The sequence below is a fragment of the Acomys minous genome (assembly GCF_964271855.1).
Source record: "Acomys minous genome assembly, chromosome: 12".
In the NCBI taxonomy this organism is placed as follows: Eukaryota; Metazoa; Chordata; class Mammalia; order Rodentia; family Muridae; genus Acomys; species Acomys minous.
The window spans coordinates 61,402,369-61,427,085 of NC_140493.1; the positions used below are offsets into that span (position 1 = coordinate 61,402,369).

At 42.1% G+C, this 24,717-nt stretch overlaps 1 protein-coding gene across 2 annotated transcripts in view; it reads right to left on the minus strand.

The window, feature by feature from the left end:
* VPS13B (vacuolar protein sorting 13 homolog B) overlaps window positions 1–24,717 on the minus strand; it is a 517,649-nt gene that overhangs the window by 48,200 nt on the left and 444,732 nt on the right. For both annotated transcript variants that reach the window (XM_084803053.1, XM_084803052.1), the window contains exons 44-47: window positions 8,416–8,571; window positions 1,368–1,631; window positions 809–892; window positions 456–631 (exon numbers count right to left, since the gene is read on the minus strand). In XM_084803053.1, the coding sequence (XP_084659179.1) occupies window positions 456–631; window positions 809–892; window positions 1,368–1,631; window positions 8,416–8,571 (680 nt within the window). The remainder of the gene's footprint in view (window positions 1–455; window positions 632–808; window positions 893–1,367; window positions 1,632–8,415; window positions 8,572–24,717) is intronic.

Genomic DNA, 24,717 nt, shown 5'->3' on the forward strand with positions numbered 1-24,717 from the left:
TAACAGATTTTTAGGTGATCTATAATTTACTGAAAAAAAAAATCCAACTCCAAATGCAGTTAGAGTGAATCTGTTTTGCAGGGCACCCTCCCTCTTTGTGTGCGTGTACGAGCTGCAGATTTAAGACATACTTTTTAAGATGATCTGGGCCCTGGATTTTTCTCCCACCAGCGCATGCTTGGGTGAAGTCTCTAATTATCCCTTCTCTGCAGAAATGTGTCAATAAAATTTAAATTAAATAAAACTTGTTTGGTTCCATTTGGTTATTTCTAAGTTTAATGAAAAAGGCCAAATTCTATCTCAGGCCATGGATGAGACTAAGAAGGAGGCAGGGGGCGGCTTTACAGTAACATTCTCTCACACCAGAACATAGGTGAGAATGCATCCATGCACCCACAAGAGTTCAAGGCTACTTTTCAGCCAAAGTTCTTTGGAAAATCCCACTTTGCTCATACCGTGCTTGAAATGTGAGGTGGTGTGCAAGGTCAGGTTCTACATTCTGCAGTGGATTTTCCTGCCCTTTTCCTGGAATAATCTGTGTTTCACTCAGACCCAGACTTCTTTTTTCCAAATGTATGATAATAGGGTCTGGAAGATGACTTCTCATGATAAAAAGAGGGCTGAACACGATCTATAAAAATAAAAGAACAGAACAACTTTCATATTTGCTTTGTTGCAGTATTCCAGCTGTTTGTTGTTGAAACAAATGTGTAATAAGTCTCTTGCCTGGGTCATTCTGACCGCATTTATTTGAGAATAGGAAAGGTCAGTGTCGTACAGCATATTTCAGGGTTGGGAGAGCACTCACCATTCGTTGTTGAACTTGAGAGTTGGGTTCCAAAGTCAAAACTGTGCACCATACATAAATAATGGAACTGTTTGAAGCAGGCACCTGCACACGGGATAGGAAAGGCCCTATGAGATCCCAAACAGCCTGATAATTAAGCAAAACAGGACACAGAGTATCAGCTTAGATGACAAAAGACATTTACAGTTACAGGAAAAGAGCCACTAAGAAAAGCAGACTGTATGACGGAGCAGACAGAAGGTAGTGAGAAAAACATGAAGCACTCCATACACTGAGAGTGGCGTGAGACGCACTGGACAAAGACACCCAGTCTGCCCAACGGATAAAACCAATGGTGGTTAAGATTCAGACAGAGATAGAAAAACAGATGGCCCCTTAACCTCAGGTTATCAGACTGTCAAGATGTGTCACAGTGACATCTGGGAAGGGCTAAGGTAGAGGCACCAGCCAGTCTTTCTGTGCTTTTCCAGATTTAATTTTATTAAAAAGTAAGGGCTACATCACACAGAACATTCTGTTTTTTAATACATGCTCTTCTAAATGTCAGGGCCTCTCATACCTGGATGACAGTGCTGTACTCAGAGGCTTTGGGTTCCAGGCACACATCTCTTGACCAGTCTTCATCCCCTTTGGCCTTCACACACAGCTCTGTCAGCTCACTGTTTTCTAGTATGTACGAAGGCAACTTCTGTTTGGCTGTGAGGCAATCAAAGTGCTCTCGAACCACAGCTTGTCCATCTTGACCAATGTAATGCTGAACAACTTTCAGCTCTATGCTCTGAGACAAGTAACTACAGATGATCTGTCTTCCGCAGATGATAATCTAAGAGATGATAGACAAATACACAAAGGATTCATCAGTTTGGATGTCATTAACCAGAAATATCTATTCATTCAGGAGATACACTGATGCTCATTACAAATGAAGTCAAAGTTTAGTAGAACAGGGAAAGGGGGCTTTAAAGAAGAAATGACTTTTGTTCTGATCATACACAGTTGATGGTGTTTATCAAGGAGACACATAGGCAGGGCACCCCTGAACAGCTGGAAGCAGTGAGGTGCTTGAGAGAGATGACTGAACCCAAGACTTGTGAACTAAAAGCTGTGAAAATGTGTTAGTGCAGAGCTTACTCACCCAGCAGCCAGGGTGGAAGCCGATGTCAGAGTGAGAAGCCAGGGAGGAGGGCTGGAGAAGGGTGACAGGACATAAAGTGGAATCTGTAGGAAGTACTTTTGCCATGTCTTGAGAGGTGACTGGCCAGGAAGTGGTGCTTAGCCCTGACAGCTGACACAGAAGCCGAGAAGCATGGGAAGTGAAGCAAGCACTGGGCTCTGGTAACGTGAGAGGAGCTGCCATCCATGTGCTCCCTGAGGCTGCTTTCCAAGACCTCATCTTATCTGCTAGGAGATCTTGGTGGAAACTAATACAAATGAGCTCTGATTGAAATACAGAATTATAGTTTGCTTTTCTCCATTGTAGAACTATACAACTTTAAAAATAAACACATAGATGTTTCCATTAAACCCATGGATTATTTAATTTTGCAGCCAGCTAAGAATATAGGCCATAAGAGGTAGTAAGAAATATTTCTGGACTTGACTGAAATTGGAAAGATATTGCAAAATTTATTCTTACATTGCTAATATTTTTAGAAAGAAAATCCTTCTGTAATATGAATATTCACCATGACTAAGGAAAGCAGGACTTTCTTCTTTGTGTAGTAGTAGAGATTGAACCCTGGGCTTTACACATCCCAGACCTGTGCACTGTCATTGAGCTATAACCCCAGACCCTAATATAATACTTTTACAAACTATATTGGTTATTTGTGATATTTTTTAGATTATAAAATAATACCAGTAACTAATACATGTATTATTATTAATATTAATTATTATTATTATTATTATTATTATTATTATTATTATTATTATTATTTATAGGTCTAAGCATATAATAATGTATCAACTCGACTGGCCCACGGACTGCCCAGATATTTAATCAAATGTTACTTTTTCTGGACATTTCTAGATGACATTACCACGTGAACAACAGACTGTCCTTCTTTCAGTGTAACAGCAGCGTCCAGTTAATGTGAATAGTGCTAAGTATGAGGGTGTGTATTTTGCTGACTGCACAGGGACACTGATCTTTTCTAGCTATTTCAATCAAATGGAAATGCTTGCTAGCTCTGAGCATCTCTGACAGGCCGGAGAACTGCAGGGTCAGAACTGTACACTGACTCTTCAACTTACTGACTACAGTTCTGTTTGGGATGTAGGTAATGAGAACTGATTTATAATTAATCAATCAACCAACCAATCATTCTCCCATACTATTTCTTGGCTCTGTTTTGCTAGAGAACTCTAATTCAATATAAATCATTTTTATAAACTAATCATTTAACTCTCTCTCTGTCTCTCTGTTCCTGCCTTTGTCTCTGTCTCTCTTTTGGTTTTTAAAGACAAGGTTTCTCTATGTAGCCCTGGCTATCCTGGAATTCTCTCTGTAGACCAGGCTAGCCTCAAAAATCACTCCATCAGCCTCTGCCTCCTGAGTGCTGGGGCTAAAGGCGTGCGCCGCCACCACCCGGCTGACCACTGAAATCTTATAAAGTATGTAGTGACTAGCATGATTCTCCTCGACAAGACGAGAACAAACACAGGCACGCAGACACTGAGTAGCTTGCCAGGTGGCTCCCACAGAGTGTGCCCCATAGTCTATACTGAAGATAACTCTAATTAGGGGGTGTCTTAGAAAACCAATACCTACTCATCAATTTAGATTTTACAAGAGTGAAAATAACAGACACTTGACAAGCATCACTGATCCATTCTCATCTCAACATCTTGTGTTTTTATCCCTTGCAGTTACACACGTTGACTTGGTTTAGGTATCAAGGATTAGCCAGGAACCTTCCTTGACCCTCAGCTGCACTGCAGGTGGTATAAGGTAACCCTGTTCTCCTGATCCAATGCCTAGGGTGAACACAGAATTGTGTTCATAATATGAAGATTTTCTCAGTGGTAATGGAGATAATCCAGGACTTACAGAGTCCTCCTGTGTCTGTCATGAAGTCTGATAAGAGTATTTGCTGAGCTTCTGTAGCCACCTTGAGATTGATTAGGACATCAAAGAGGAAGAAGCAGGGAAGGAGATACAGCACTGAGACCCGGAATTAACTAACACTGGCTTGCCTTCTTCCTTCCAATGAGGGACAAAATGTAAGCAGGCTCTACCTCATCACCTTGCTATGAAGAATAAAAAGCATGATTTATAACATCAAGGTATAAGTAACCTTGAAAGTCGATATAGTTCGTATGATATTCATAGCACACTGTGACCATGATTTCAATGCACCACTATTTACACAAATAAACATATATGCTAAAAAAGATTTGCTTTAAAACTTTCGTGTATAACTATGTGAGTGTAGCTGTGCATCTGCCATGTGTGCAGGCGGAGGCCAGAAGAGGGTGTGGATCCCCTGGAGCGGGAGGTGAAGTGGTTGCGAGCCACTCATGGTGGGTGCAGGGGACCACCCGCAGGTCATCTGGAGGACTGTCGTTAACTTGGCAGGACGTGTCCTCAGGTGCGGAGCCATCTCTCCAGCCCCACGGATAACTGCATTTGAGTGAATTATTATCTTGGCAGAACAAACCTCCTAGAACGAGAGACCAAATAGTACACAACCTTTCGGTAGTGCCTTGCATTATTTGAGTATCAGGATTTTATTTTTCAAATTTTATTTATTTGGGGCTGGAGAGATGGCTCAGAGGTTAAGAGCACTGGCTGCTCTTCCAGAGGTCCAGAGTTCAATTCCCAGCAACCACAAGTGGCTCACAACCATCTGTAATGAGATTCTGGGCTGAAGGCAGAATACTGTATAAATAAGTAAATAAATCTAAAAAAATTTAAAATTTATTTTATTGATGTGGATGCAAGTGCCTGCATGCATTTATGGATCACATGTATGCGGTACCCTTTGAAGCTAGAGGGCTTTGGATCCCCTGAAACTGAAGTTATTAAGCACTTTTAGGTACTGGGACATCTCTCAAACCCCTAGCATTTTCTTAAACATTTGCTTCACACTTATCTGGTTCAGTTTTGTTAGGAGCACATCTGTAAGACCAGCTGCTCTTCACTGTTACACTCCCCCTAGATACACTAGCCATTATAATCTTTTAGAACTAAGCTTTCACAAAAACAAACCATAAAACTCAACCCTGAGTCCTAAATTAGTGGGCACCCTTTTCTCTAACATATGCTAGGGATTACCAGGCACTCGTGGTAGTAAGTCTTATGATGCCTAGCAGCACCTAGTTCTAAATAAACAGTCGAAACCCCCAAGGCAGCATCTAACTGGCCTGCTCTAATACTCCCAGGCCTGGCAGTGTGTGCACATGAAGCTTCCTTCACAACCTCTGCAGCCAGGAGATCTAGGGGAGAATTTGGCTCTCTCACAGAAACCACAGCATCTTTGTAACCATCTGGGACTCACTTCTGTTAAAGACAAAGATCCTCTTGGTGGGTTTTATAGTTTCACTTTAAAGTAAAAAGCCTGTTAAATAGGCTTTCAAATTTGATAAAAGGGAAAATCCTTAAAAATGGCCAGGAAGGGAAGACTACTTGGATAAAGGAAAATCCAAAATGGCCTGGCACTGGAAGGGAGCTTTTTCAGGGACCTGGGCTCAGGGAGCTCTGTCTGCTTTCCTCCAAACTGGCCAACCTGCAGTGCCTTTAGTTAGCAAACTATGATTACCATTTCAAGATTAATTTATCACCTGAAGACAGCTACTTAATTTTTTTAAAATGTAGGGTTTCTCTTTAATACACGTTTCCAGGTTTCTCACTAATACCTCTCTTTTCCCAAAGCCACAAAGATGCGTACCGAAGATTTCTACATATGATTTCACTTAGCAGGTTTCAGAGCTCCTATTAGGTCAGTGCCAAGAAGAACAGTGATACGGAAGAGTAACTCCAGAGTGCCAGATGCACTGGAAAGCGATATCTTAACTGTGATTGAAAGTGTATGTACAGAGTCGCATGGACACATGCATCTGTTAGACTGGTAGGAGACTCCTCAGTGAAGAGGCAGAAAACATGGTAGCAAATGAGAGCACATGAATAGGTGCACAACACACAAAGATATGGGAACTGTGTGATAGCCAGTTTCTACCCAATCGGGAGAAAAGACATAAGGATGGCAGGCCAAGCACCAAAGTTACAGAGAGTTCTGGCCACCTTGCCACTGTCCAAGGGGTACCGATGTGTCTACAGCTCACCTGGGTCCTGCATCCCATGAGCCTCAGTTGCTAGGCCCTGCTGTTTATTGCAGACTTCCAAATCTGGGTGGGAGAGAAGGAAAGAGGCCAAGACAAGGAGGCAAAGCTCCCCGAAGTTTGGTTACTTTCTTTCTTCTTAACCCCATCAATGGAAAATATCCTGTATTTTGGATGTCCCCCAACACCACCAGATCTGAACACTAAATTGTCATGGCTACAGAAACGAAATGAAATCTACTTTAATTTTTTTCCAATATTGCTTATGTGTATGAATGGGAAGCACAGAGGACTTTTTTTTTAAAATTTTTTTTATTTTTGGTATACTGTTGTAACCTGGGATTTAGGAGACTCTCCCTGTCCATGTGGAAATGATTTTATTTTTCTTATTTACTTATTTTAAATATACTTTTAGTCAAAATGTAATTATACCATTCCCCCTTTTCTTCCTTCCTTAGCTCCTCCCATGTCCTGACTCTCAAGCTGGTATCGTCTTTTTCTTTATTATGTACATGCATATATGCAAATATGTTAGTACAGCCTGCCCAGCATGGTTTTGGTGCTTGTGCTTTCTACTGTCTTTAAGGTGCTGTGTAAGAGGCACCCTGCAGAGTCCTCACAGTAAGTCGTGCATGGCTGTGTATGTATGGCTCAGAGTTATGGAGAACAGCAAAAGCTTGGTAGAATGGTAAAAGATTTTGTTTCCAGTTCAGAACAAATTTCCTAATAGCGGACAGAGGTCAATAGCAGAAAGGGCTACCCGGCGTGAGGGGACAGGTGTCTGCTCCAAGGTAGTCAGGCCAAAGCTGAGTGGCCATTGCTCAGACTTGCTGGTACTTGGGAAGAAGACGCTGTATGTCTGAATGCGCACATGGGGCAGAATCAGCAGATGAGTGCACACTGACCATAGCAGGGTGCAACCACAGAAAAGCCCTCGCCCTCACACCAGCAGGCGGGCCCTCTCATAAGCCCTTCCGGAAGACTTATTTGTTTCATGTTTGTCTTTGTCTACTTGGTGGTGTTTGGAGGGCCCTGTCTTAATCCAAATTCTACATGTTTTCCAAGGACTTGAGGAGGCATCATCTTTTCAATGAGTCTTCTAAATTCCCCTCACACTTACTTCCAGTGGTACCTAGGCCAGGGTTTATATACGTTTGCGACTTGAGGACACAGATTGTGTCCCACTCTCCATCTCTTGCATTTTATCCCATTCTTCTGTGGACAGCGCTCTGAGGAATGGCAGGTTAGTTAACCAGGACACCTCTTCCCCACTTCCCTGTCTCCTTCTGCTGTAAGCTCTTTCCACTGCTGCTGTCCACAGTAATGAGAAATCCAGATCCCTGATTAGGTACAGACCAGGGATGCTCAGTAGGCCCTCGCCTCCCTCTTGCCAGTTGCTGCCTGCCTGTTTCCTGAGAAGATCCCCCACTGCTCCATCACACGGGTGCCCCTTTCCCAGGAGACGCGCTGTTCCCATCTTGTCCTCAGCTCACACCAGCTCGGGTTTGCCTGTTGTCACCCAGATGCAGATGTATATGCTAAACCCTTACGATAAATACAGTTGTGTGTGTGTGGTGAGGCCAGTTTTCAGATTTTAATACTTCCTTTTTTTCCTTTTCTACTTTTGTCATATGCTCCATGCTTGAAAAACATCTTTTAGAAACCACATTTTCACATCTTAAGAACACACAAAAAAGTGTCAGATACTTTTTTCTCTTTGCAGTCTTAGAACTTCAAAAACAGCCAAAAGGAAGTTTTATAAAATACGTAAAAATATGTGCTGAGAGCTGAGGTTTTATATGCCAAGAGTTAGACTGCAGTGGGTTTTACTGCAGTTAATATTAACTCTCAGGAAGGGAAGAGCATGCTGGGGCGCAGGCTCCGTCTGTCACAGGAGAGCAACACTTGCACACACATTACTCTTGTGCACATGGGCATGAGAAGCAACCCTTGGTTATCCGCTGGTGGATTCTCCAAGAGTCTCTCCTCCTCTCGGCTTCTTTTCCTTCTCAGGAAAGGCCTTTGGCTGTTTCACAGCTCATTAGCACCTCTACCAGAAGGCAGGTGGTGACAGGGAGAAAAGGTGGAACTCAGATCAGTAAACTTTACTGCTCGTTAGCAACTCTTGTAAAGATGAGGGACAAAGGGTTTGGAGGCACCATCAGCACCAGCATCATCAGCAGTAAGTGTTCCTGTGCATGGTGTCAGGAGGCAGATGCACGGGACCACTGCTACATCTTCCATCTCACTCTTTACTTTTAAGAGTCATGGCAATTACACAAAGACTCAGGGGATGTCTGGGGTCGTGAATACAGGGAAACTACCTGCTTTTGCACTCCGCCGAGTGGCCGAACTTTGATGACGAGTGAAGCGCTGCGGCCCTTGTACTGAATCGCTCTAATAAAGGTGCCGGCATGATCCACGCTGAAGGGCTCTGACCAGCGCCAGTTGCCCCAGCCTTCAATACAGATGTGTAACAGCTGGAAAGAAAAACAACCATCATCATAATGCCAAACATGCCAACAAAAATCTAGTCCTAAAATGAAAGTCCATTGCTGGAAAACCTCTCTACTTGTAATCTCTAGCATGTGTTTTCTTTCTAACCTGCATTATTCATCTACTTCCAGCTTATTTCACCAGGCTAAGAATAGCAAATATGCCGCAGTCAATGTTGTTTTCCAGATCACATTTTAAAATAATGGTTCTATGAAATGGCAAAAAGTCTGTTGAACATTTGAGGAAGAAAAAGGCCATTTCACTCATTGGGAGGACAAGAGGTTTAAATGTGAGATCAAAGACCACTAGTCTTGGCTGACAGCAGATTCAGCTAAGGCTGGATTGTAGCACTATTTCTGACTATATTACCATTCTTTTTTTTTTTTCATTTGATAAAACATAAAACAGAAGATGCAGTTCCGTTAATACACCTTTTATAAGATTACAGTATTAAATCAGAAATACCTTCAGCATTTTGATATGAGATAAATGCCTTTGGCCTCTTTATTTTTTGCATTATATACTTACTGTAACTTTTACCAACTGGATCCTGGGTGCATAGTTTCACTTACTGTTGTCAGGCTCTGAATTTCTTTTATGAGTCATTCAAATATTACTAATTTGGCTATTAACCACCAACTTAACCTACAAAAATCAGTTTAACTACAAGTAGTTTAAACATGTAACAATTAGTACTTCCTTATAAAATATGTAAGGAGTGTTTGACATGTTTATTAAGTATAAGGACACTGATCCTTTAAGAGTTCATATTATATTATTTAGCAGATCTAAGTGAAGGTGAGACTCATGAGACACTCCCAGCTACAGACTGAGTGAAATGGAATACACCCACGGAGCTAGTTATAGAGCTATGAAAGACGCCCTAAATGGACACACAGCAGTATCATCAAAATGAAAGTGTTGATAAAAGTGTTTCTCTCTCTCTCTCTTTCTCTCTCTCTCTCTCTCTCTCCCCCCTTCTCTCTAATTTTAGCCTTAGGAAGAGAGCACTGACAACACACTTTAGTTTGAAAATTTCCCAAGGTCACTAGTCCTTACAAGATGTATTTGATGGATGACTACAGTAGCAGTTTCTTTGAGAATATCTGCATGTCTTTCCTAAACTCCCCTAACATCCCCCTGCTTTCATTATGCCTTTCTTCCTCCACAGCATGGTTGCCGAGCCTAGGAAACAATGAGGCCACCAGCTAGATGACTTCTCAAAAAGAGGACTGGTGGCAAAGACACAAAGTGCAAAAACCCAGGGCAGCAAGTGCCTTAGGAAAAGTAAGATCTCACCTACATACACTCTACTATAGAAAAGTACCGGAGTATCTGCTGTGTAAGTACTAGCCACAAGAAGGAGAAGGGGAGGGGAGGGGGAGGGGAGAGGAGGGGGAGGGGGAGGGGGAGGGGAGAGGAGGGAGAGGGAGAAGCAACAGCTGCGGTGTTTGGAACCATTTCTTTTTCTTTCTTTTTTCTTTTTCTTTTTAATAAAGTTCAAGTCTACACAAAGCTAAAAGGAAACAAGAAGTAGTTTTCTTTGGACAGACTAATAGCTGGAAATGACAGAAAAAAATAAAAAAAGGAGGAAAGTTACTTAAGGTCAAACACAGCTAGATTTCCTGAACATGCCATAAGACTGTAATGACAGTTTTAATATATAGAATGTAATTTTAATTGAGGATGTACACATTAGCATATGAACTCAGTTTAATTAAAGCCAACCCCTGCCCCTGCACACAATTCTTATTGATTAGGTACCACCAAGGGATATGCTGTTAGGTTTTCCATGGCAGTTATTTGTTTTCAAAATGTTGGCATAAATCTTTTCTTGAATTATTAAAATTCAGATACATTTGGATTTGGGTCACACAGAAAGTTACGTGAAGAAAACACGGCACTCCTCCTCGTGTCTGGAGTGCTTTGGGCCACTGTTGAGAACTAAATACCCGTCACTGGCAATTGATGCCTATAATTCACTAGGAAAGCTATGACAGTCTTAGGAGAGAAATGCTCGAGAAGGAAATCAGAAGGCCCAGAGCGCGGCAGGTCTACCGACGGCGCAGTCACTAGGCCTGGGAATCTTTGGCACTAGTTGGCCACAGATGACAGTGATCAGATGTCCCACAGGCCGGGGGTGGAGAGGCATTTTCCTCTTGTACACAGTGACTAAAGTTTCCTCTTAAGAACTAACACTCCTATCTGGATCTTAATTTCTAGAGAAGAATACAAAATCTGGCACAAAAAATATGAGACTGACGTTAGACTACCTAATTTCAATGGAGTGCCTCTGCCAAACGTTGAGCTGTCTTTATCCTGTAGCCTCGTGAGGAAGGTAACACTGAGGCACTGTGGGAGAGATGAGCAGCCGTATGCTCTCGGAGCCACTGGGAGTGTGGACTGTCCTCCAGGGAGAATGCGAAGAGCGTAGGAACCACATGGCTCCCATGATGAAGAGGGCTTCCTGAACAGCCAAGGCTCAATGTGGGCAGAACTTCTACTGGCAAAGAACACAGTTCATTCCACACCAAGGGGCCAGGTGAGGTTATAAGCAGCTGCCACACAAAGGTCACAGTGTCAGCTGGCTGACGAAAAGTAAGGTGGGAAGCAGACAGGAAGCCCACGTGGTAGCTGGCGCTGGGTTAGGAAGCTAAGGCGTTTGTCATCTCTTCAGGAGTGGGTGGGTAGCCTAGAGCCCGTCCACACAGAGATGGCCTGATCCGTTCTGCCCACGGCTTTCTTATGTCGCCCTGCCATCTGGGGTTCTCCTTTGACGTCCTTTCTTTGGAGAGTGTCCCCTCCTGACTCACTTCCACTACCACCTTCCCATCAACCCAGACTTTTCATTCTTTTCTGGGCTAGTTAGCTAGTGCTAACCGAGTGGAAAAGTTAGCCAGGAGCACTCTTGGAACTTTTAAAGTGACAACTCAAAGGCAGCAGCAAGGCGAAGGGCAGCGGCACAGCTGTCGGGGTCCCGCGGGACAGCACACCCCAGGCTGTGCCGCCAGCCAGACGAAATGTGTAATTTTACTACTGACGACTTCAGATGGGAGTATATACAGCTTTCAGTTCATTTTTTTTTTCTGTGCAAAATAAAACAGAATTAGTGGTTGGGGAGTTAGAGATCGGGAGTGAGGACCACCCACAGACATGCCTCAAGAGAGAATCCCAGAACTGATGTATTCAGGCAGAAAGAAAAATAAGATGAAGTCTAGGAAAGCAGAGCACACTTAGAAAGGGGAAAGGATAGATAAGCGAATGCTGTACACTACATTTAAAATCAACACAATGAAGGTGCCAAATGCTTTTTTTGTGAACTAATGCATTTGTTACTCACTTGAAAACCATTGTAAAGAATTTTATACCTTAAAATTTAAATAAGTGAAGTTTGCTCTTGTGTTTTAAAATTTACTCTATGGTTATGCATAATGTTTTAAAAAACTAAAAATTCAAACAACTCCAAAGTTTTTCTAATTCATTGTAGTCACTATAGAAATTTTAAAAGAGGGTAAAATGTTCAGATGTAATTGAAGTGAAATAAGCAACTGCATATTTATTGATATGTATTAAACCTATAACTTCTGTATATATTAATATATTAAATTTACATATCATTTATTTGTTAAACTTTTAAACTCATTAGTATAAAATTTTAGTCCATGAGGCACTTAATAAATTTATTGAATAAATGAATCAAGATTAATGAGATTAACAAAGATTAATGAGATTAATCAAGAATAGCCAAAATTAAATTCTTACAAATTTTAGTAGAGACATTTACAAATGAAGTAAGAATTAAATTAAATCAAATCACAATATTAAAAAAAAACTTGCCTCTTTTGAATGTTCTTTCAAAATAGGGGCTATATCTCATGTGGATAAAGATATTAAATTACAAATCAATGTACTCTCTAAGGGCCAAAATCCAGACATTGAGATACTGATAGTAAAACATCAAATAGGACAGGATCTGGGGGAGGAGAAACTGTGATCAAAATATTTGTATGAAAAAATTAATAAAATATGGAAAAAAGTCAAGCAAAAAATAGTGATAAGATAGGTAAACATCATGAATGAAAATTAAGACATTTTTAAAAAAAGTCTTACGTATACAAAATATTATCTGGAAAACAAAGTTCCCCTACACACTTGCCATGTCTGTTTACATGCAAATGCATGTGTAACACTGGGAAGTTTCCACAGTAGTGGGAGAAGACATGTCACAAACTGTGACTTCTCAAGGAAACTCAACTTAAGGATGCTCAGGTTAGCTAAAATTACAGTAAGAATCATGCAGAAATAATTCTACATAATGGCTTGATAGCATCATGACTAAATACTGAACATTTCTGGACCATATGGAGCCTCTCACATTTGTAGAATAATTTGTCATAAAAAGAATGATTAGGTAGAAATAGAGTTGGATTGTTTTTAGTTCAGAACTTGGACAAAGGCAGAGGCTGGCTTCTAAAGCGACGTTCCAGGTGACCAGGGCCGTGGGACACGGGCTGCGGATGCTTCATGTCTCAGTGTGAAGTGCTTCTAAGCCCCCTCAGGGCTGTCTGAACTCAAAGGTCACCAATGCTCTGCAATCAGGCTAGAACAACTTATACAGTATTGAGTGGGACGGAGATTTTAGCTAGAAAATATTCCTTGTATGAAAACCTCAGTTTTAGGTATTTATTGAATCACCAGCTCTATATAAGAATTTATCTTAATGTCATATACAAATATAGGCAAAGAATGTTTTTGTAAGTGTGCCCGGTGATTTATCTAGATGCATTTTTGTTCCAGCACAGTTTACAATGAAAATAAGCAGTACTAGAAAGTCACTAAAAATAAAATATAGAAAAGTTACTAACACCTTCTGTGCATTAGACAGTTACTATATAATACATATGTATGAACATATATGTATATATTTATATTATGCTGCTTATCTGCTGTCCTATTTGTTCTTTAAAACAAATTTATAAGTCAGATACTCCCCCACCCCCTGCTCAACTTTCACAGAAAATGCCCCACGAAGCAATAAAACTTAGAATACAACAGTCCAAGCAATTTCTTCAGGGAGGGCCAAAGTTCTGGAAGAGGAAAGATCCTTCCATGTACTAATTCAGAGTCTCTATTATTTTTTAAATTATGTTATCTTGTGTTTTACATGCACACACATCACATGCATGGAGGTGCCCACGAATGCCAGAAGAGATGTCACACCCTCTGGAACTGGAACTGTAGGTGCTGTGAACCGCCTGATGTGGGCACCGCCTGATGTGGGCACCAGGAACTAGACACAGGTCCTGTGCAGGGAGAGTAAGTGCACGCAGCAGACTAATCTAGATTACTAAAAGACACTAAGAAAACCTTCCCTCTGTCCCTGCTCCTTCCCCCTTCCTGAGGAAGGAGGGGAGACATACACTAGCATGTTGGCAGCTACGTTTCAGGTTCCTTTACTTCATACGTGTTTTATGTAGTTTACAATTATGGTGTATATTATTTACAACCACGTATAGGTCCTAGTCAGCGTCAGAGCTTTCCCACCCGCACTCTAGGATGGTCACGTGATCTTCAGCATCCCTCCCATTCGTGCAGCGCCTCGGACACGGGCTGGCTTGCTAAATTTGCTGTCTTTATATTACTGTGTTCCTCAGAGCAGGTTAATATGACTATGTGAAGCCTTGTTAGCATAATAGTTTTTTTTTCCTAGAAATTAAGCAACTATTTCAAGAGCTCTACAGCTATTAAATACTACAAGCCAGTGAGCTGTACCACACATTGGGGTACAGAGAAGAAGGAGACACTTGTCTAAAAATCTTGACAGTAAAATAGAAAAACAGGAAATAAGGAGATTTATAGTGCAGAATTTTATTAAACAGTAAGAAAAATATGCTGTAGTGCTCCAGAGGTGTTTTCCTGGGAGAGCAAGAAGTTTGACCAGAGAACATATTTTCTTAAACATGTAACACAAAGACAGGCTGAAGTGCAATGCAAATGACAGGATTGTTACTGTGAAAGCTAGAGGCAAGCAGCAGCCCAGCAGCCATGTGACAACTAGGGACACAGTGGTTTTTCTGTAGAAAATTGATGTCTACAAAGCACACAGGCTGCATTAAACAAAGATGTCATGGAAGTAGCAAGCAATGGCTTTAAACTAATATTTTTGCCACCATGGTTTAGAAAGTTAATTTTATGCTGTCAAGTCTTTAGTTTCCTTTCCTCTAATAGTTCTGTTCATTCTCTAAATGGAGCCTCTGACTGTCACTCCCGGAAAGGAAGCATCATCCTGGAGTAGGAGCCATTGTTTTAGGAAGGCAAGGCCTACTTTGGGCAGTCAAGGGGGATGTTTATACACCTGGAGGTAAGGAGAGCTGAGGCTAGCAAGAGGACCTGGTAAAGACTGCGAGAGTCAGAGCTTTCCCCTGGAAAGCATCAGTCAGTACACACACGAGACGGAAGCCTGGAAGACAAAACAGCTGAACCAATGAAAGTGCTTGGTTGAAGGACAAGTGTTACCCACATATCCTACTGATACTCATCAAAAAGTTCAGTAAGTACACTGTGTCATTTTTTTGCAACTTTATAATGGTTATTTGAATTTCCAGAAGTAAGTCATGATGTCCAATACCACACTTTTCTACCAAGCCTTCTGGAATAATCACTGTTTTAACATATTTGTATGTGAAAGTTGTTCATGGACTTTTATGTGCAGGCGCAAGTCTGTTTAGGTGTTGGCTGCTTTAACCATCGGGGTGCTATGGGAGCAGGCAAACAGCAGTAGCACTTCCCACTCAGACACTGCTTTCCAAGCCACAGGCTACCCCCTGGGTAGGCTTTGCTTCAAAGATGATCAATTCTAAATATTTGACATTAGAGGAGACAAAATCAGGGGTCTTTTCTTAGCAAAAATGTTGCTCATTTATTAAAATTATCATTAGTGGCATTTCAAATATTTCAATTATGAAACTGGCTATAAATATACACAACTTACGAAAGTATGCTGTTGGCATATACTCACTTATAATTGGACACTAGCCCCAAAAGAATGTCCAATGAAAGTCTTCACTTACCAGGAGATCAGGATAGATGCGGGGACTTCCTACTGGATCTCTAGGTGAGGGAAATATGGGAGAATGGGGAAATAGAAGGATCCAGAGGGTCACACAAATCCCCAAGAAAAACATCATGACGGGCGGATCTGAACCAAGCGGGTCTGCTCAACCTACTGCACCAACCAAGGACATTACATGCAGTAAACATTGAACCCCTATTCAGATCTAGCCAATGGACAGGACATTCTCCACAGTTGCAGGAGAGCTGGGACTGACTCTGACATGAACTCTGGTGCCCCATATTTGACCACTTCCTCTTGGTGGGCGGCCTGGTGGCACTCAGAGAAAGAATAGGAAGGCTACCAAGATGAGACTTGATAGGCTGCGACCATATGGTGTGGGAGGAGGTCCCCTTCTGTCACAGACCTAGGGGAGGGGAATAGGGTGAAAGAGGGAGGGAGGGAAGAACGGGAGGATACAAGTGAGGGGATAACAATTGAGATGTAACCTGAATAATAAAATAAATAAATAATATTTACTTTAAAAAAAAAAGAAAGTACACTGTGATAGAGTTATATGAGAGAGAGGGGGTGGGCTTTCCCTATGGTTAAGTTATACGTGACTAAAATAGCATGAGCTGTGGTAAAGTTAGCTGCTCTATTCTTACTTTAATTCTAGCATATAGGGTCTAAAGAAAAATTCAATGAATTTTGATATGCTTGTATATGTGTATGCAGATGAGGATGATTCACGTTTTCTTTTTAATTCATAAATAAAATGATTAAATTTTATTTAAAAATTCTAACTTATTTTCTTTGAGATAGTGTCTTTTAAAAAATAATTTATTTATTTATTATGTATACAGTGACCTGTCTGCATATATGCTTGCACACCAGAAGAGGGCACCAGATCTCATTTTAGATGGTTGTGAGCCACCATGTAGGTGCTGGGAATTGAACTCAGGACCTTTGGAAGAGCAGCCAGTGCTCTTAACCTCTGAGCCATCTCTCCAGCTCTGATGAAAATTTCTTAACGTTTAGTGGAGCTACACTAACAAACTCTGGTGGTTTTGAGACATGACAGGACAACAGTTGATGGTTCTCATGAACTTGGTTAAATATAATTCTTTAGAGAAGAGTTTTGAGTATGCGGGATGGAGATGATGAGGGATAATTTAGGAGAGCTGAGAAGCAGAAAGCAAGAAGAGAAACTGAAGGAGCCGTCAGATAGTCATTCAGATTTGCACGCACACGCTTGAGTCTGTCAATCAAAATGGGCAGCTTTTGTTTGTTAGTTTAAAAATCCATTATGACTAACTACAAACATAGATGATGGAGTAACCTACCCCAAGTTGGAATCTAAAATCTCTTTTTAAATTTTTCTCAAATGTAATAGTCACTGCTCAGCAAAATTTAGTTTAATTTAGAGGACATGCGAGTACATGTCCTAAGAAAAGATTGAGAAGTTTTATGAGATTTTAAATTTATTTTTAGCCATTTGGACAATTAAAACTTTTATCCTTAATTTTTAATAAGAGAAAAAAATAAGTCAACAGATGGACAGAAAAGAAATAAAACATTCTTATTTATTTTCATTGAACTAGGTTGTGCTGCCATACTGAGAAAACATTTTTATAAAGGCTAAAGTATCCATGGAAACTGCAGATTCTGAGAGCTGCTCCAAGTTGTGCAGTTGGTTTTCTTTCCCAGTGAGGGAATGTGCTATCTAAGACCTTGTCCTAACTCATTTCATCCCTAAATGTGAGTCAGGCAAGTCAAACATGAACTAATGCCTGAAGGGAAGCCCCTGACTCCACAAGAATGGGTTAGTTCACATTTATCTTAAAATCTGCTCTCAGCGTTCTTAAAATTCACTAACTTGGCAAGCCAAGAATTATCATGAGAAATGAAATAATCTCATAACTCTGAAGTCATCCAACATTCCTTGTGTCTGACTCTCACTGGGTTTGGCCATATCTTGGACATTATTCTGACCTTTAAATAATAAGTTCTCCAATATCCTGGAAATAATTAAAGGCATGGAAATAATTAGAAGGGCCGCAGTGCAACATTGTGCCATTGTCTTTCGGGTAATGTGTTCTCACATAGATTCATGGAAAAGGGTTATGAGTAAAGACAACCACATTGTGTATGCTGAGGCCTTAGTAACGGTCCTATTCAGTATTTCCTACAAGGTAAAAACACCACGCTTCAACAGCCCAGCTGCACAGCCTTTCTCCAAGCACACTGCATTAAAATTCACATTTAAAATTAGCCCTGTGAAGAACCTTTATATTTAGACACTGCGAGCTCACATTTGCAGGGTACTGGATCATGGAAAGGCATCAAATGCCTTGTAAAAAGTTTGGGTAATCTCTAGTTCTGTAATTCTTCAAAGCTACATTTCAATATCTAGAATTTACTGCCAAGGGAGAGGCAGAGAGACCATAGTGGTCCCAACAGCCATTCTTCCCTGAGCCCCACAGCTAAAGCAGTCCCTAGTCAGCCTTCTCAGTCAGGCTTGTAAAAACCCCAGAAATGGGCCTGGGGTAGAAGAAGTGCCCCTCACAGCCCTGTCAAGGCAATCGCTTGTAAAAGACTGGGAAGGCTCCAGTGCAGGTGACTCTTACCAAGAAACGCACAGGGAAGAAGCTCAGTCTCAAAACTCCTGGTCTAATTTAGTGAGGAAGTTCCACCTTGCTAGATACTGAGTGCTGGACCCCACTTTGGCGTCATTTAGTTCCTCAGGCGACTTTGGAAGGCACTGGAAGGCACCGGAAGGTCCCTCAGAGAAGTGCGACATTCCCGATGAAAGCAAAGATGAGACTATCGTCCCCCTCAGCTCTTCAGATCGCTAAGTAAAATGAAGTAAGAAAGCCACTGACGAAGCTGGACAGTAGTTCCAGATACGCGAATAGATCAATGCTTACACAATATTTTGGATTAAAATCCTTGCCAGATGATCTCAAGCAGTGTTTACCTCACTGTTGATTTTTAGCAATCTTGATGTCAGCAACAATAAAAAAGAACCTTGTTATTGTCACTGCAGAGCAGGCATAAAATTCTTCCTTCCCAAGTGGAATTGCTAGGTGTAGACAGCTGTGCCCTAAACAGCAACAAGGGTGATATTGTAGATTTCTGGGAAATAATTTCCATGATAGAGAAAAAGACAGCAAGTTTAACTTGTAGTCAGTCTCTTTAAATACACAATACTTAGTAACTGTTCTATGCAGTTTTAGTTTATGATGATTAATAAGAAGTTTTACAGACTAAACACAGATTAAGTAAGAGTTTAAGCATTGGACATGCTTTTGGGCTGGAGGTCAGCTCCACTTGAAAGACGTGCCGGGCTCCTTCGGCAGCACGTGCTTTGTGACCGGAACAGAGAGGCTGGCGAGGAGCGGGGCTGCGGCTGAGGAAAACGAGAAGGGAATTTGTTCAAGTGTCAAGAGAGCTCAGTAGCACCGTTACCTAGAGTGTCATGGAAGGTAGCCAGGCTACTAATAGACAAGGAATCTAGCTAGGCTTTCCAGACAGTGCCGAGGCAGCTCCCAGCTTCTCCCTCTTGCTTGAGTTAAAAATCCAGGAGGGATACATATGATTAGTTCTGAAAGTGCCCAGGTTTATCAAATGGAAAACTGACACTAAACTAAGAAATGGTTTCTAGATTAAAATCAGTTTTAGGACATGGCTAGGAAAAGCGGTCTAGAGATGATACAGAGTGTGCGTGGGCCTCAGGCACACTCAAACTGGTGTCTCACATAACTGTTCCAACGGAGGGGACTCTTGAGATGCTTAGGTGCAATGTCCTTTAGCAATGGCAGCACAATCTAGAATTTCAGAAGGGCTTATCCTGAAGAGATTTGTAGGTTTGATTTTCCTAATACAGTGATCCTTAATAAATAAAAGAGGGACCCAGAAAGTTGTTTAAAGGAATACTTAGACTCAAAGAGAAAGAGTACAAAATAAAAGGTCTGCAGACTTGGAGTATAAGCAGAAAGCAAGCTAAGAATATGGCAAGGCCTAGAGATGGCTTCCATAGTTGGTGGACGGCACAGAAGCTGGAGTCTAAGGCCACGGACCCTGGAGGATCCCATAGTCCATGGATGGCGCAGAAGCTACAGAGTAAAGCCATGTAACCTGGAGGATTCCTTCCTGATGCAGCATCATGGACTGAGAGTCAAGAACTGCCCAGCACTTGGCTGCTGGGGTGTCAGAATCTCTCTAGACCAGCAGCCCTGCATGTCTCCTGTCATCCACAGGAGCACTACAGGCGTTCTCCTTAGCCTACAACCTCATGGCAACTGTCCTGTAAGTCGCACTGGGTACCAAAGGTCTTATTCTCTTTGCACTTTTTAGAATTTGTTAGCCAGCCACTGCAGCTGATGATTGGCCAAATTCGGGTCTCCAGAGCAGTGGGTCTCAACCTTCTTAGTGCTGAGACCTTTTGATACAGTTCCTCATGCTGTGGTGACCCCCAACCACAAAATTAATTTCATTCTACTTGATAATTGTAATTTTGCTACTGCTTTGAATTGTAATCTCAAATTTTTTTTTGAAGATAGATGTTTGTCAGAGGGGTTACGACCCACTGCTTTAGAGACTGTTGTGCTGCAGTGGCAGGCTCTTTCACCTGAACATGCCTGTTCTGTATGTTCACCTGTGCTGCCTAGTTTGTCGGCCTGATAGCAGCTGGTCTCCTGCTGCGAGCAGGAAACCTCAATTGACAAGATGCCTCTATAAGACTGACGGGAGGATCCAGCCCATCGTGGATGCTGCTCCGCCAGGGCAGCTGACTCTGGTGCATTTCAGAGAACAACAAACTGAGAAGGCAGGAGAAGCCAGTCAGCAATCACTGTTCCTCCGTGGCTTCTGCTTCAGTTCCCGCCTGCAGATTCCTGCCTTGGCCTCCAGCTCTGACTTCCCTCAGCTGGACGCTGTAATAAATCTTCTCCTGCCTAAGTTGCTTTTGGCCACGGTGTTTTATCACATCAATAGAAACCCCAATCTGAAAGTTTGTTTAAAAAGGCAGAGTGGGGAAAGGAAAGGAGGCTATGACTATGGAGTGCAGAGCTCTTTGTTAGTAGTTACTTTACCCAGTGTGTGTGCGCGTGTGCGTGAGTGTGCATGCATGTGTATTGTCCACAATAACCTTTCAATTGGGCAAAAGAGAAACCTGAGGTCCTGAGAAATGAGCAAACTAACGTTTCTTCCTTTTCTTAGGAATGGAAATGGTATTTCATGTTTCCAGTGTGCATTTCCCCCCATATATTATTTTTTATGCACCCCAAAGCAACCTACATCTCGAGGTATCCAAATGGTTTTTAGGGTTTCTCTGTTTCAAAATTAGCTCTTACCCAGGCCCCTGTCATGGGCAACTGTCACTTGAAGGTCAACAGCACTCTTCTTCCCACAATCATAATGAAATCCTGCTGGTTTAACCCTCCACATACCATCTAAGCAGACGCCTACTGACTAAAGCTCTCGGCACGTTACCGAGTGAAGCCCTTCGAGAGCCTAGGTGGCCCCGTGGCCCTGTGCTATTTTTCTGTGGCTGCTTTTCACGTCCTCCAATTTGGTTTCTATGAGTTGATGTGTCTCATTCTGTTTGGAGTTCTCCTGAGGTGCTGGGTCTGTAAATCTCAATTTTTATAACGTTCGCAGGGCTTTCCAGGATTAATGCTGTTTCCTTTTACTGTCTCTTCTCATTTAGGAATTACAATTACTCATGTGCCGTACATTTTGAAAACTTCCCAGAAGTCTCTGGGATTCTAATGACTCTGCTCAAGTCTTTTTCTCTTTCAGAGTGGTTGCTTTTCAATAAATACCATCCTGCTGACTGAGAGTTTCCTTCTGTCACATATCTATTGACAAGTGACAAATTATACAACATTTAGGAGTCTCGATGTTCCCTGTCTGCAGATCAGGAGGCAGTGAATTGGCCATGTCTTCAGAGTGTCACAAGACTACAGATAAGGTGTCAGCTGGACCCCTTCTGATGTGGAGAACCAGCTTCTGAGGCTGCTCCAGTTGTCACCCTGGCTGGCTCTTGCAGCGAGCTCACTGCCCCACTGCCCTACTCAGAGGCTTTGCAGGGCCGCAGTTTGCTCCCACAGGTTGGCAAACTCTTTATGTCTCTCTTTCCAGAGACTCTGAGCCTTTCAAGGCTTTTATCTAATGGGATTAGGCCCACCCAGGATTAATTAAAAACCAGCCACTTCACAACCGTATTTGAATCTATAAAATCCTTCACTGCGACAGTGTCGTCTGATAGAGCCAGCATCTGGCTCCCTGTGGGGGATCTCTGACTAGATCTTTTATTTCAGAATGAGCAGCTTTTCTTTTTCTGTCTTAGACCTCTGAGGTGACTTTTTGGTTTGATCTATTACAGTTAGGTCATATAATCCTGTCAGTGCTATGCTATCGAGGCTGTGGATGCTAAACAGTGCTGACTTGGGAATGATCTGTTTAGAGTCATACCGAAGCCTCTTTACACCTGGGTGGAGGGTGGGGCCAGTCAAGTTCAAGTCTGAGATGCAAGGTGCTTGCAGTCTTCCTGTGCACGCGCTTGGCTTATGGGACCACTTGGGCCAATTTTATACATATTATGCCGTGGCTACATTTACTTTCAGGGGAAAGCCACTCAAAGGGGAACAACCTCTGCAGACTAGTAGCTGAGTTTCGACTCCTTCCCCAACTTACCCACTTTGTTTAGAACCCAGAGTCCTCGGGCAGCTTTTATTGCTGTTCAGAACTTACAGCTGTTCCTCAGAAAGCAGTCAGTTTCTGACACATCTATGGCAATGTGCCTTCAGCTCCACTGTTGCTCAGGCACTGACGGCTTTCCCAGGCTCAGGATATGCAGCAGGGTACAAACTACTTTCACTGTGTGTTCTCAATCTCCTCTTGTCTATCAGAAACACCTCTCCTGACTGTATGCCACTGTGGCATTCCTTTATATAGATAACCCAAGGCTGCCTGCCACACACAGGGGCATCTCCTCAAGACAGACTGGCAGACTCTTTAGGACAGAACTCCTCAAACAGTGCTAAGCTGGAGTTGGCTCATGACTAATTATGAAAACCCGTGTCTGAATAGCCAGGGATTTCTAGCAGGTTGTTAAAACCTTGACAGCTTGGAGTCATTGATGGCAGGTGTGTTTATACCACAACATTTGGCCGACTATCTCAGTTAGAGTTTCTACTGCTGCAATGAAACACCATGACCAAGAACAACTCGAAGAGGAAAGGGTTAATTAGGGTTACCCTTCCACGTGGCTGTTCACCAAAGGAAGTAAGGACAGGGCCCTGGAGGCAGGAGCTGACCCAAAGGCCATGGAGGGTGCTGCTTACTGACTTGCTTCCTGCTCAGCCTGCTTTCTTATAGAACCTAGGACCACTAACCAGCCCAGGGGTGGCCCTACCCACCATGGGCTGGGCCCTCTCATGCTGATCACTGACTGAGAAAATGCCCTAAAGCTGGATCTCATGGGGGCATTTCCTCAGCTGAGGCTCCTTCCTCCCTCATGACTCTAGCTTGTGTCAAGTCGACACACAAAGCCAGCCGGTACACCAACCCATCTTAAGAACCTGCCTCTCTAGCATGACCTGTCATTTTATCCCTGAATTACAAAGAAAAAATATTGAAACCATTGACCATGACATGCTGTTTCTGTGTCTCTCTCAGGCTTTGTGTGGTGGCCTGTGTTACCACGTCGTGTATGTCGCCACCAGGCTACTGCAGCCTGAACACAGCATTGACTTCTTAGGACAGCGTATCAGGGCTCTCACAGCCTTCACCCACGGTTCCCGTTAGCAGCTTCTTGCATGGACTCTAAGTCCCTGCCATGTTGCTCATGTCTTGTAGCTCTCACACATCTTAGTGCACGTAACTGGACTCTCACCTCTGCTCTCCTTTCACTGGCTTGGTAACTCTTCCTTAACACAGATCTTTCCTCTGCTAGTAGGGTTGACAGAGTCTCGTACTCATTTCAGCTTTGGACATTTCCTTTATGTTCCAATTAAGCACTAAGTCAGGCCTGATATTTAACACTGTACTGTCATGTCTCTTGCAATTGTTTTTTTTTTTTGTGCATTTGTTCCTATTGTGAAGATGACATTCTATATATAGAATTTAAATTATTTTCTTGGTTATAGGACATGTCAATTATTTATATTTTCTATATAAAACTTTAAAAATCCCATAATTTATCTATCATCTTATAGACTGATTAGATTTTATTTTACTTAACAGTAAACATTTTGGCATCTTTCATTATTTAGTGTTTTAAAAAGATGTGGTGAATACTTTTATGTACATCTTTGCTTTAGTTTACATCCTTTCCTACCACGAGATTACTAAGAAATTTAAGGAGTCAATTTTAATGGAATCAGATTTATGGAGGCTTATTTAAAGCTTTGAAGCATCTTACCCAGGCAGTCCTAAAAGGGAAGTTCCAATTCCATTAGCAACTTTAACAGAAGTGGGAGGTGTGTGTGTGTGTGTGTGTGTGTGAGAGAGAGAGAGAGAGAGAGAGAGAGAGAGAGAGAGAGAGAGAGAGAGAGAGAGAGAGAGAGAGAGAGAGAGAGAGAGAGAGAGAGAGAGATCCAAGAGGGATTGGAGCAGGTGTGGGGTGAAAAATTCATTTATGTATGAATCATTCTCAAAGAATTCATTAAAAATATTGTTCATTTGCTCTCTTTAAACAAACTTCACAACTTCCAGTGCCATTAAAAAAAAAATCTAAACCAAAATTAGCTCTAACATGTATGTCATATAGAGGATACTGGATAAACGTATCGGCATTAACCCAGACTCTTTTCCTGCCTGTACCTGCTTTTTCAGTTTTTAAATTGTGGCTGAGGCAGTAGGACCCATGTGAACAAGTGCACGCTGTGAACGCACTTGGAGAGAGAGCGGCGACTGAGCAGAACGCACAGTCAGGCCTCAGAATGGACAAGTAGCCGGAACTATAAACCCTCTTGTCCTTAAAACACACTGCATTCTTGAGAAAATGGGAAAACGATCATGTGTCCCCTTAAAGTGTTTCTACATCCCCAAACGGAACTGGAGAACTTTC